Consider the following 13,551-nt stretch of genomic DNA (forward strand, 5'->3'; position numbering starts at 1 on the left):
ATATTCTGACTGGCATGTGTTCGGCCGGGCTGAGCTTAACTGGATTGAATTGAATTGAATTGAATTGAATTGGACTGGACTGAATTTGGTCCCTGAGATCTGTCACCCCCCAAAAAAAGCTTTTGTTTTTTAAAATAATAATAATTAAAGTACTCTTGTACCTTTATTTATTAACTTACTTATGATGAAAATAGAAAATTCTCCTTTTATATATATATATATATATAAAATATTTTGGTTTATAATGATTTATTAAAGCCATCAAAAAGGTACAATGTATTACGATAATAAGCTTTTTAAAGCAATAAAGAAAACAGAATGTACCTTATTTTATTCTTTTCTTCCATTGGAAAAAAGAAAGAAAGAATCAGATAAAATCAGATCAAATCTTCAAAACCAACTCAAATTTACTGTTTCTTTGGATTATATATGTATATATAGGTCTTCATAAGTCTATAAAAACTGCAATAAAAGTGGCTCCGCTTTTATGAGTGATAGTAGGATTAATAATGATGATAGTATAATAATAGTATACAAGAATCTCAGGGTAGTAAACTAATAAACTAATATCAGGTTCATTTATTTGTATATATTTAATTCATTTATTTGGATCTTTTTTATATACATAGCCAGTGACAAGTAATTTTTTCGAGAAGCTAAAAAATAAATGAATAGAAAATGCTAATCTTGAAATGTAAAATATGCAAAAGACAAAAGAGGAGGTTTCTCTCTTTTTTTTTATTGCAATATACTTAAGTAAGATGACAGATATCAGTTACTGATTATTTCATAGCAAAACAAAGTATCTTTTGTGCATCGCTTGGGGCTGTTTAATTTTTTTTTTGAAAAATACAAAACTGTAGAGCAACAACTCAACATGGGTGCCAATTTTTCTTTCTTTAATTCATTGAGCAAATTCCGTTTCCAAATACCAGAACTCTCTCCAACTAAAGCACTTATTTCGCAAAAGAAAAACTCTTGTGAAGACAATTGATAAAGGCAGTTGGTGCCCAATCGATATAATCTTGAGTCCGCAAAAAATAAAGCTTGACTTGCAAAAATAAAAATTAAATCCGCAAACTTACAATAGAAAGCCAATATTTATCTTTTATTTCTTGTCATTAAGTATGTCTTGGCAGTAATACTCGATCTTCTTGTATCAAGACATCTTTGAATGGTTCAAGTACAACATACATACATATATATATATATATATATACTTGTTTCCATTGTATTCAACATAATCCGCTTGTTCTTTTTTTTTCTCTTGTGACCCTGAATTTCTTTACACCGATAAAGCCGGTCACAACAATAAAACTCATCATTTTTAAAGCAATTCAGGACATATGACATATTTTTTTTATTATATACATATAGAGTTGGTATCCAATGGCAACTAATATATATTTGTATATTAGTTGCTAAGAAACCATTAACCTTTTTTTTATTAGTTTTAAATAAAATATAGACTTATTCTCTTTTTGCTTACAGCAGTATTCATTTGCCAAAACACCACCCATATTTAATAACCTACTCGGCTGAGCTTCATGACACTGATATGGACAAGGCTTTCTTTTTTTTTTGCTAATATTAGGGGCACGACATTTTTCTATCTAATCGGACCAATCAATTGTAGCTACATGCCCGGGGCCCGGTGTCTTTCTCTAATCCTTCAGGGCAAAATGGCGTGTCTTCAATGAAATATAATCATAAATACACTATATCAATAGCCAGTTATACAGATGAGTATTAGTTGCTGTCATTAGAGCTTGACGCAATCTTGTTGAATATTTTACTATTTATTGGCCTTCTTACGCGTATTATGACTTTCTCTCTCTTTTACTTACTTATATTTCCAGAGTCTGACAATACTAGCTGGTTAGTAATCCTGATCCAATATTTTTTTTACAAAGCACAAAAGAAAATATTTATGAATATTTTGGATCCTGACTTGTACTAATTATTATAATAATAATGTATCCTTAGGGACCAGATAGAGTTATTCCATGCTGGCAAAAAGGTCAAGATTTGTGGTCCATTAGAATCAAAATGGTATCTCCCACCAGGAAATTTCGTCTCCCTAGAATTAGCGAATATTGACACAGTTCATTTTGAATGGTAAGAATTAGTGTAGAATGTTGAATACATAAAAGAAAAAGCTATTAAGCACCTTTTTTTCTTTCTTAAAAGGGCTAAAGAAAAGAGAAGCGCGAATTTACTGATTTGTTTCGCTGAAATATTTGACTTTATGCAAAGTTTTTGAATTGATAGCTTATTTACAGGTTGGTGTTGTAGCAAAAGCAAAGTTGATAAAATACTACGGTCAGAACATACGGGAATTACTGATGGTTGCTTATTCCTAATTTATAAGATCTCGATTGGAAAAGTGACATTTGCATTAATGGTCAAAATAATCTTATGGCTCAGTATTGACAAAAAAAATATCTCTTTGATTTAACTTGTGAACATTTAACTTATTTCAAAGGAACAAGCATATTTGGCTTGATGCCATTAATTTTTTGAAGTGACAAAAATTTACTGTTCTCACTGTATATACATACATACATATATATATATATATAAAAGGGAAAATGAACTCCCGATTCGGTAATCAGAATGATCCGGACTACGACGATTTTGATCTGTCTGTACACACTGATTACATGTACAAAGCCAAAAAAGAAAATAAAGTACGCAGAGTACACAAAGTACAAAAAGGAAAAGAGAGAAAAAAAATTACACAGAGTACAGAGTACTCATGAGTTGAGGTTTTTTTTCTTCTTCTTCTTATAGTGTTCTTTATTTATTTTGAGCTAAAATATGATCATTTCTTTAAGGACAAGATAAAGATAGATAGAAGGGAAGGAAAATTATTCGATAGTCCAAAGGTGCTCTTTGTTTTGTTTCCTTTTCTTTCTTGTAGCTGTGAATTGACCACACTGATCATGCAACTGTACGACATCTCTTTATTTTTGTATTTGTATACTTTTGGTTCCTGAAACATAAAAGGTGTACAATATATATATATAGTTTTTTTTTTAAAAAAAAAAGTAAAAGGGGGTGATTTTATACCCGTTTGATTTGTAATTCTCAAGGGTCCTTTTCCTTTTCCATTTTCTTGTCAATGTCTTTTATGTATCTTGGAGTTATATTATATATTTAAGTTGAATTCTATACATATTCCCTAACTTCTATTCTTATTTTATTGCTTGGGTTAATATTCCCTTTTCTTTTAAATAACAAACAAACAATAATATTTCTTTAACTTTCTCACACCTTTTGAACTGTGTCTAAAATATCTGTTGTAAATGAGAAGCTACGGCGATTTAATGGTTTGTGTGGGATTGTGAGAAGCTTTCAAGTATATAAATATAAAATAAAATTTACCGCCTCATAATTCTACTTTGTGTGAAATTAGGTGATAATTCTACGCAAAAGTAACACAGATAAGGAAAAGAAAGAAAGAAAGAAAAAATATGGGGGTGAATCTTGTATAAATTATTTCTCTCCGAGCATTCGGTTTATTAAGTGGTTTAAAAGGGGGGAAAAGCAGTTCAAGAGTCTTTGGGTCTGCATGATTCTTGAAATTGAATGAATGAATTGAATTGAATTGACTTGATTTGGTTTGAACTGATTTGCCTTAATTTATCTGTAAAAGTAATAATGAAAGAATAGGCAATGTACATATAAAGAAAGGACATGGAAAGATAAAAAGAAGTAAAAGAAGATGTCGAAGAAGTAGATCTATTTGATTATCTTGCGTCCAAACATGGCGGGGTAAATGCTTGGGCGGGTCAACGAGGGCTTTTGATGTAAAAAGCTGGGGAAGCCTTAATTTTTATTATTATTATTATTATTATCTTTTTTGGCTTTTTTTTTGTAGTAGTTGTTTAACCATGAATGTTGCCCCACACCTACATCTTCTTTTGGTTATATTTTACGCTATACAGTACATTACAATACATTACAGTACATTACAGTACATTACAGCTCATTACAGCTCACTACAATAGCAAGGTGGTATTTCTTTGTAGGTTTTTAAAGTGTAGATTATGAAATGAAGCAAAAAAAGATATGTTTCTATATATATATAATTCATCATTCTTTTGTAATCATTATTGCTGAGTTGATTCAAGATGTTCTCTCTATAATTTTATCATCTCATACAGAGATTTATAACATATCTGATTCTCTCTCTCTCTTTCTTATTACAATACTATTTTATTTACTTTACTTTACTTTACTTTATGTTAGTTTAACAAATACATATAAATAAATAAAATCTACGCAAAAAATCGACTTGTACATGTAACATGTAACATTTATATAAAAATATATATAATATCTGCTTCAGACCAGAGCGAATGAGAGAATAGCGGACGTTTGGATCGGCAATGGGATTCGATAGAAGTGTGGGGGAGCTCGTGTCCATGGCAACACACATATATAAATATATATATAAAATTTATATTTTTGCTGACGGGGCGCATTAGTTTTTGATTGGATGGCCGAGTAGCTTTGTGCCGCGGGAGATTAGACTAAACCGGACACTCAACGTGGTTGGGCCTATTGATTGGAGAGGCACTTGAACGGCAATAAATAAAATAAAATAAAATAAAAAAAAGGACGGGAAGTTGCAGAATTGAATAAAAAAATAAATAAAAAAAATAAATAAAAAAAAGGGGTTCATTTATTATTATTATTATCATTATTATTATTATTACCATTCACTCTTTCATATATAATACTTTTTCTTGTTTTCCCTTTCTTCTTCTATCACTCTATTTATTTATTTATTTATTTATTTATTTAATATTTTTGTTGCTCTCTGTTTTGGCTGATCATTATAGCAGCTTTATTAATAATATTTCACTTGTTATTCTTTTATATATATATATATATATATATTACTCTGGGCGCTGGTCTTTTTATTTATTTTTTAATATATAATAATATATATTACATACATATATCTTCTCCTACACAGCCATCTTATTTGGATCCAAATAAGGATATTTCTCTTAATACACTCACTTCACCTACGCCTACAAGAACAACTACAAGAACAACTACACATCATATACAAACGCACTAGCACTCGTACTCTGTACTAAGGACTCTGCACTCTGCACTCTACACTCTGCACTCTGCACATACGTTCACGCATACGCTCACTCATACATACTCGCATACATACTCGCATACATACACAAAGTGGAATAAAGAATAAGCTATATATATATATATATATATCTGTATAAAAATGAACGACTTTAGCTACCCAGCCACCAAAGAACTCAACAAAACAATGCCCCTCTACCACGATGGTTATCAAGCCGACAGAACCTTCCAGTCCGAACAATCCCCTTTATCACCTGATCCATGGGCCGAGTCTACTGCTCCAGATCCGGTGAGCTGCGACCTCCAGGATGTAATCATCTGTTACCAGTCACAACCAGATCTCCTCAAGCTCATTCTTCTCAGCAAGGTCGAGGAGGACAAGCGACGAGCAGAAGAAGCCAAGCTACGAGCCAAAGAACTTGACCTTCTCTTACTCCAACACTCCTTCCATTCGCTCTCCGCCAATGCCTTTTCACTCGACGCCATGCTACACCTCTCCCCCGACCAGCGATCGATGCTCTCTCAACTCCAAGGCGTCGGCTCTCACCACAACCGACGACACAGTTCGGATCATAATATTCACAATACCACCGCCACCGCCACCAATAACAGTAGTATGGATCTTGATGATAGTCGCCGAGACTCTACTATTGGATCATCCTTTGACGGAAGTGCCAATTCTGACGAACTCGAATCATCTTCTTCATTTTCTCCTATTCCCGCCACAGCCATGCCCTCTCTCCTCAGCATGACCACAAAGTAATATATTCAACAACATAACGCAACACAACACAACATAATACAATACAATACAGTACAGTACAGTGCCGTATAACACAAATCCTCACTCATTAATTTGCACATAAACAAATGTGTATTGTGCTGTGCTGTACTGTACTGTACTGTACAGTACTGTGCTTTGTTGTGTTAATTGTAGTTTGGATGAGATCAAAGCGTGTGATTCTAATTCTATTGTTATGATGACGTTTAGCTACACACAGCCAATGGCAGGCCTTGGGCACCCCAAACACACTATTACACATCCGCTGTCTCCGCCATCATATCCACATTTAGGTTTAGATGAGCCTTTCCAACTAGATGATGTTGACCCACAGCAATTATTATCTCCACACCCACACCCACATTCACACACAAACTCACATACACATCCACATACACACCAACACCAAAATTCACATTCACACCAAAATCAACTACCGCCACCGCCACCACAATCCTCATCTCCAACCCAAAGTCCATGTGGAGAATCAACAGCCCAGCGACCACGGCGGAGGCGGGAGATGCAGGCGATCACAAAGATTGTAGAGACACGCGAACACCCCTATGTGGATGGCTATTTCTGGAAAAACAATGGAAACACCATTCAAAAAAAGACAGGCAACAAGAGTGTGTATTACAAATGTTCGAACAGTAGCAAGGTAAGAAAATATACATAAATAAAATATATAAAAAAAAAGCTTGTTTTTGGAGTACAAAATGGGCTAATTTATGTTTATTTGATTGGCTTAATAAGGGATGTCCTGTTAACAAGACAGTTACATGGAAGGACAGAGGAGAGTATATGATCAAGTATAGAGGTGACCATTTGGTAGAGTGCAACAAAGTTCAGCGTATTGTTGATATGTAAATAATAGATAACCCAAAATATATATTATAAATATTTATAATCAAAAATCACCTTTAAAAAATAATTAATTAAAACAATAAAAGCATAATAATTATAATGATATGTATAACTGTAAATAACAATATTTCCCCTCCCACCTCTTCTTCTTCTACCAATACTTCTTTATAAAATATATATATATAAATATTTATATAAAAAAAAAATTCTTTTCTTCAAGACTTTATTTGTACACATGTTATATACAAAAATGGATCCCATTGGAGCTTTAAGCACAAAGAAAGCGTAATTAATTTGATATAATTATAATAATTTTCTTTACTCCTCTTTGTCATTAAATAAATAGATATAATTTGAATGAATGAATGTTGATTTTAATACCATTTTGTACATCATATGTGTGGGTCTGTGTCTGTCTGTGTCTAATTTTTGCTTTTATAATATTTTGTACACAATAATTATATATAAAAAAGACTAAAGTTATAAAGTAGAGTAAAGTTATAAAGTAGAGTAAGGTAAAGTAAGGTAAGATAAATAGCCTTTTTTTTCCTACCTTCCTTCCTTCCTTTCTCTCTCTCTCTCTCTCTCTCGTTAATTTCTCCCCATCTTTATCTATTATATATATAAATATATATAATATACCCTCAATTCTTCTCCCCCCCAAAAAAATATATAGGCAAAAAGAACGCTCTTCTTTATCATCACTAGGAATAAAAATAAAATAGAGAATTCTGTAGATCACAGCCTATCCGTGCCTTGTTCTCTCTCTTTCTCTCTCTCTCCCCCCCTTCTCTCTTTTGTTCTTTATATTATATACATAGATACATACAAATATATATACAAATATACGTACATACGCATATACATACATAATTGTATAATTATATATAATTATAAATAAATAAATAAATATTTCTTCCAGAGTCATGTTTGCCACTCTGGAATTACCCTTGAGAGGTAACCATTTTCTTCTATTTTTCTTCAAGCAACCATTAACAAATACAGATCAGCTCATCAACCAATAAAGATGAAAACAGGCACAAACGTCTCAAGGTCGGTCGAGCCTGTCATCCATGTCGAATGAAGAAGATCAAAGTAATAATAAAATAATAAAATAATAAACTCATCTAAACCAACGACACTCACCTTTACATACACTACACAATCCACACAATCCACACAACTATATATATATATATATCTATTTGACATTAGTGCGATGGCCGACAACCATGTATGCAGGTAATAAATAACCAAGTAAAATGAAATATGAAATAGCAGTAAATAATAGAAACACATAGATAATCTAACATGTGTATATGTATATACCTTTTTTTTTTAAAATAATAATAATAATAATATTATTATTATTATTATTTTTCTTTAGTGTAAAGGTAAAAAAAAGAAAAGAAAATATATTTTACAAAAGATCCCTCGATTCATTTATACATCATTATCCCTAATGCTCATTCAACTCAAACAGCTAGACGACGAAAGTGTATCTATCTCAAGAACACAGACGAAACGTACATTAAATTAGACCCAATGACAGACTCTACTCTCGACAGTCGCCAGTCACCAGAAGCAACAGAAGAATCCCACGCAGCAGTATCCCCACCGCCCCAACAGCAGGACAACACAGCCGACACTTTGTTTGCCAGTCCAGGCAGCCAAAGTCCACTATCAAATACAAACCCCAACGGAGACAACAAACCTGCAAGTAGTAGACCAGACAAAATGATGGAACAATTGACAGACGGACTGGTCCGACTGACTCTTCATCGAGACACTTCCAACTTCCAGAACGAAATAACTCCTTGGCGCACCTACGGTCAATTCGTCCATTGGTCACCAGACCCAACCCTTCCAGGCCAATATCTGGCCTCTATAGACATGCCTCCACGACACACCCAGGAACATCTCATCTCAGTCTTCTTTTCCAATTGCCATCATCTACTGCCAACCCTCTCTCGCCGCATGTTCTATGACCAGCTCTCCATCAAAGGCCCTCTCATAACCCCTCTCTTGCTCAACATAATGTACGCACATGCAGCAAAACATGTCGACACAATCGTCCAGGCAGAAATGTTCTACCACAGAGCACGGCGGCTGGTAGACGATTTCCTGGACGTACCTCGGCTCAGTACAGTAATCGCCTTACTCTACATGGCCTGGTTCGACTATGATTCTACCCAACACCGACCCCAAACTAGAGCACGATCAAGTCGCAGCTGGATGTACTGTGGAATGGCCGTACGAATGTGTCTCGAATTGGGACTCCACACAGCAAATTACAGCAGCCAGATGTCTCAGTTTGATATCGAACTGCGCAAACGAGTGTTGTGGACCTGTTATGTTATGGACAAGTTTGAGAGCTGCACTATGGAAAGGCCGTGGATGCTCAAGGCCGTCGACATCGCCGTCGATCTCCCCACGCCTCTGCCCGAAGACGATTCTCGCGAGCGTACGGTGATGGAAGGATTCGGGCAGCTATGCCGCCTGACCATGCTTCTCGAAAAGATCCTGTACTACTTTACCTACGATGCAAAAAACAACCAGACCATCTGGACCGTCCACCAAGAAAACCAGACCCTTCAATTCCTTGACGCTCTACAGCACTGGCGAGACTCGCTCCCACCAGAATTGTCCTGGAGTGCACCCGACGGAATCCCTTCTCTTGTGACTGCCAATCTCCACCTTGTGTGCCTGGACCTCGAGCTGTCCTTGTTGGTCTGCTGTCGTTTCCAAGAAGAACAGATCCACCGAGAACGCCGCAGAGCGCTTGCCAATTCCATAACCCAGCTGGTATCCTACACTGTCCAGCACCCACACCTCATGTACACATGCGCTCTCTCCACATTCTCTGCCGTCTTTGCGGCCCTCACCCACGCAACAGACTTCAACCATCCGATGCTAGGTGTGGCAGAAGAAGCCAAGGACCAGTTCAGGGCAAGTCTAGGCGATTTGCGGGACATTGTCGAGCGTGCGCCTCTGAGGGACGTCCGCGGATTTGCCCGCCTGGTCGATCTCACGCTGCAACCCCATCTTACGACCTCAACACCGACCTCAACATCGACATCGACATTGGCCCCACTGCATCCCTTACCACGCCTGGCCACCCTTTCGCCTTCCTACAGTGCCGCATTCTCTGCCATCCACGATCTGTGTCAGAAACACGAAGAAAACCAAGGCATCGATCTCAATCTATTCGATCACGAGCAACAGGCCGCGGCAGTCGCAGCTGTCCTTGATACCTCTACCGCATTCTCACCGTCGTCGTCGGGTGTGTACTGCCCACCGGTCTCAATAGGGTCATCACGACAGACTAGTCCTCCTTACTCTCATAATCATAATCATAATCATAATCATAATCATAATCATAATCATCCACATACTCAAGGGCATGCACTGGTCGCGCCCACATTTGCGTACAATCCTTGTCTGCCTTCTAACGTCGGCCATCCTACCTCAGCAGGAGCTGCTGCTGCCGCTGCTGCTGCCGCTGCCGCGGTGGGGGCTGTAGGAGCACCAGTTACTACCAGTGGAATGTCCAACAAAGAAATCGAGCCTGCAGACTACACCTTCGAACTTATTTCTGTTGCAGATGAGTGGGCGCGTTCCCTCATCTACTAACTCCCTTCCAAAAAAAAAGCAGTGTAAAGAAATCATGTTCTTTCAAAGTTCTTAACTTACCTATTTCTCTATCTATCTATCTATCTATCTATCTATTTCTTTATTATTTTTCACTTATATCTTCACTCTCTTCATCTCTTGTACATAGACAACCTTTTTTTTACAAGAAAAAAAAAAGAAAATCTCAAGTCTAGAATAAATTTGCATCTTTGTTTTTTTTTTAAGAAAAATAGACTTTTAGATAAGAGGGAACTTCTTTAAAGAAATTCACTCCTTATTTTATTTAACCCATTTGTAAGTCTTATGCTCCCAAATTTCTTCCAAAAACACCCACCCATAAACTAGTATTATTTGGTTAATTTCCTAGATTGATATCATGGTTGATTGTTGTCATTGTTTTGGTTTGGTTTGGTTTGGTTTGTTTGAAGAGTGTGGGGGAGTTGATGGTGATTATTGAAACAAAAAGGAAGAAGAAGAGAAAGAGAAAGAAAGAAGAAAAAAGAGAAGAGAAAAGAAGAGAAGAATAAGGTCAATAAAGCTTTTCTCTCTCTCTCTCTATATATATATGTATGTATTTCTCTTTTGGAGTTCTGTCTAAATGAGATTTTACTTAATATAAATATATACGTATCGGTGCGTGTGCATGTACGCGCGCGCACCTGTATATACGTATAATGTTTGTGTATAAATATTAGCTTAGAGCTTCTCAGTCATCTCAGGAACGGCCTTGAAAAGATCCTCAACCAATCCATAATCAGCCACCTGGAAGATGGGTGCATCGGCATCCTTGTTGATAGCAACGATGGTCTTGGAATCTTTCATACCGGCCAAATGCTGAATGGCACCAGAGATACCTATTGTTATTATAATTATTATAATTATATTAGTATAAATAATTAAATAAATTAATAGATATAGTTGGTTGGTTGGTTGATTGATTGGTTGGGGAGATGGGAGAAGAATAAGAAGCCGAAATCATAAACTTATTCCCACGCAAAATAATAATAATAATTACTTACCGACAGCAATGTACAACTCTAGAAGGAGAAGAAAGTGCCACATACAGAAGAATTGCATTAAGTATATTTGTCAATCCGAGATCCACTTATATTGTGCTGAACTGTAACAGGCACTACACACACACACATATATATATATTATCTCTTTACTTACCAGGAGCAACGATCTTTCCGGTCTGACCAACCTGGAGGGAGTTATCAACGAAACCAGCATCGACAGCAGCACGGGAAGCACCAACTAAAAGAAACAAGTAACGAGTATGTAAGAAAAAACCTTGCACAACTCCCTTTTGTTCCATATCTCTCTCTCTCTCTCTCTCTCTTACTCTATCTTCCTACTCCTTTCTTTTTCTACCAATATACATATTTTGGAATACTTTACCGGCAGCACCCATCTTGTCAGCAAGAGCGTAGAGAAGCTGGAAGTTCTCACCATTCTTCATTCCACGACCACCACTGATGACACGGCTGGCAGATCCAAGATCGGGACGGTCACTCTTCTGGATAGACTCACCGAGCCACTGGGTGGCATCCGAGGTCTCGGCAGTGGGGGCAGCCTCAACAGTAGCCTCGGTGGCATTGTTGGCCTCAGCAGCAGCAAAGGCAGTACCACGAACAGTGATGAACTTGATAGCATCCTTGGACTGGACAGTGGCAATAGCATTACCTAAATATTTTTTTATAAAAATATATAAATATTAGACCGTGAGAGAATTTCTTTTTTAAAGGGGTTCATTTCATTGAACTTTCATCCACTTTTTTTTTTAAATATATATATATATATAAAGGCGAGGAAGGAAAAGTGGGAATATTGCCCTGATTATTTACCCGCATAGATAGGACGAACAAAGGTATCCTCACTGCTGACACCAGTGATATCGGAAATAGGAGCTACGTCAAGAAGAGCAGCAGCACGGGGGAAGATGTTCTTGCCAAAGGCAGTGTGACCGGTAACCAAGTGGGTGTAGCCGTTGGCCTTTTGGATCTCAACCAACAGAGGAGCAAAGGACTCGGGGAGACCGTTTGCATAGGCAGCACCGGTGGCAGTGAGAACTTTGGAGACACCATCGTACTTGGCAACCTGCTTGGCAACGGCCTCGGGGGCATCACCGGCAACCAAGGCAGTGATGGATCCACCGAGCTTGGAAGCAGCCGACAAGGCATTGAGAGTAGCACCGCCAATCAGACCGTCCTTGTGCTCTACCAACAAGAGGGTCGAGGCACCAGCGCCAGTTGCGTAGAAACGCTGGGAAATGAAAGGACGTGCCTAGATTTAACCATGTCAATGAGTATAAAACACGTTCATTTTGCCTTGAATTTGTCGGCATGCGGAAATAACGCCACTTCTTTTATTTATTTTTTCTTTTTCTTGGGTATATTATATTATGTAAAACTGTAGACGTATGTATGGTAGGTAGACGTGTATTTTGTTTTGTTTTGTTTTGTTTTGTTTGTTTTGATATTTCGATGGTGTGTCTTTATAACTCTGTACCTGGATAGCAATACGTGCGGTGGTGGCGAGCATGATGTTATTTAGATATCCAAAAAAAAAAAGAAGTAAGAATAAGAAAAAAAAAAGGAAGTGGTAGTAAACGGAGGAAAGAAGGAGAACAACAACAATCTTAGACGGGGCCAGGGGAAGGGGCTAGTAAAATTATGGACGAAGCTCTGTTGTTTGCCCGCTCTCTCCAATACAACTTGCACACACCCACACACTCACTCTCACACACACAAAAGAGGTGAATAAAACACCGCTCTCCCCGCATCTGTCAACGTCACCGACTTATTCACCACATCTCATTTTCACATGCATTGTTAGTTTCAAAGACGGTCTTTGGTTCACTCTGACTTGTTCTTCTCTCTCTCTTTTTTTTTGACTAATAAGATTATGATTATTTATATTTATTTATATAATAAAAGTACTACTTCTTTTATGTATATATATATATAAATGCGTGTGTGTTGGGAAAGTGACTTGTAAAGAAAGCTTTCCCATGATTTCTAATAGGCAGATATTGATAAAAGTACGGATGTCCAAAGAAGTACAAGAAAGAGATATTTATCTATTTTCACCAAAGTTAATTATACGTCACCATCTATTGACAGTATTTGTTAAATGCCTTGACTGACATG

General features: G+C 36.8%; 4 protein-coding genes across 4 annotated transcripts; 3 read left to right on the forward strand and 1 right to left on the reverse strand.

The window, feature by feature from the left end:
- Positions 1–1,822: 1,822 nt before the first annotated feature.
- On the forward strand, positions 1,823–4,589 carry PHYBLDRAFT_164482 (hypothetical protein; the record flags this gene model as incomplete). The annotated part of the gene is made up of 5 exons (XM_018435012.1): positions 1,823–1,878; positions 1,987–2,118; positions 2,296–2,426; positions 2,587–2,690; positions 4,494–4,589. The coding sequence occupies 5 exons, from the start codon at positions 1,823–1,825 to the stop codon at positions 4,587–4,589; spliced, it is 519 nt and encodes a 172-aa protein (XP_018295617.1).
- A 142-nt stretch (positions 4,590–4,731) lies between these two features.
- Positions 4,732–7,126, forward strand: PHYBLDRAFT_185553 (DNA-binding WRKY transcription factor). Its single transcript, XM_018439090.1, has 3 exons — positions 4,732–5,880; positions 6,059–6,560; positions 6,656–7,126. The coding sequence occupies exons 1-3, from the start codon at positions 5,264–5,266 to the stop codon at positions 6,767–6,769; spliced, it is 1,233 nt and encodes a 410-aa protein (XP_018295618.1). The 5' UTR covers positions 4,732–5,263; the 3' UTR covers positions 6,770–7,126.
- A 566-nt stretch (positions 7,127–7,692) lies between these two features.
- Positions 7,693–10,399, forward strand: PHYBLDRAFT_164484 (Zn(2)-C6 fungal-specific transcription factor; the record flags this gene model as incomplete). Its single annotated transcript, XM_018435013.1, has 5 exons — positions 7,693–7,723; positions 7,794–7,861; positions 7,982–8,008; positions 8,154–8,160; positions 8,196–10,399. 5 exons carry the CDS (start codon positions 7,693–7,695, stop codon positions 10,397–10,399), a joined length of 2,337 nt encoding a protein of 778 aa, XP_018295619.1.
- A 239-nt stretch (positions 10,400–10,638) lies between these two features.
- Positions 10,639–13,034, reverse strand: PHYBLDRAFT_131221 (hypothetical protein). The gene is made up of 6 exons (XM_018429414.1): positions 12,911–13,034; positions 12,247–12,685; positions 11,801–12,085; positions 11,573–11,656; positions 11,419–11,436; positions 10,639–11,253 (listed from the first exon to the last, which is right to left on the reverse strand). The coding sequence occupies exons 1-6, from the start codon at positions 12,941–12,943 to the stop codon at positions 11,096–11,098; spliced, it is 1,017 nt and encodes a 338-aa protein (XP_018295620.1). The 5' UTR covers positions 12,944–13,034; the 3' UTR covers positions 10,639–11,095.
- Positions 13,035–13,551: the final 517 nt, after the last annotated feature.

Source organism: Phycomyces blakesleeanus (assembly GCF_001638985.1).
Source record: "Phycomyces blakesleeanus NRRL 1555(-) unplaced genomic scaffold PHYBLscaffold_4, whole genome shotgun sequence".
Lineage (NCBI taxonomy): Eukaryota > Fungi > Mucoromycota > Mucoromycetes > Mucorales > Phycomycetaceae > Phycomyces > Phycomyces blakesleeanus.

Excerpts from the sequence above, each read along its gene's own strand:
- PHYBLDRAFT_185553 (XM_018439090.1), top strand. The coding sequence starts at position 5,264 with ATGAACGACTTTAGCTACCCAGCCACCAAAGAACTCAACAAAACAATG. Across the intron at positions 5,881-6,058 it reads CTCCTCAGCATGACCACAAA|TTTGGATGAGATCAAAGCGT; the intron begins GTAATATATTCA and ends TGTTAATTGTAG. Across the intron at positions 6,561-6,655 it reads AATGTTCGAACAGTAGCAAG|GGATGTCCTGTTAACAAGAC; the intron begins GTAAGAAAATAT and ends TGGCTTAATAAG.
- PHYBLDRAFT_131221 (XM_018429414.1), bottom strand. The coding sequence starts at position 12,943 with ATGCTCGCCACCACCGCACGTATTGCTATCCAG. Across the intron at positions 12,686-12,910 it reads CCGCACGTATTGCTATCCAG|GCACGTCCTTTCATTTCCCA; the intron begins GTACAGAGTTAT and ends GGTTAAATCTAG. Across the intron at positions 12,086-12,246 it reads TGTTCGTCCTATCTATGCGG|GTAATGCTATTGCCACTGTC; the intron begins GTAAATAATCAG and ends AAAAATATTTAG.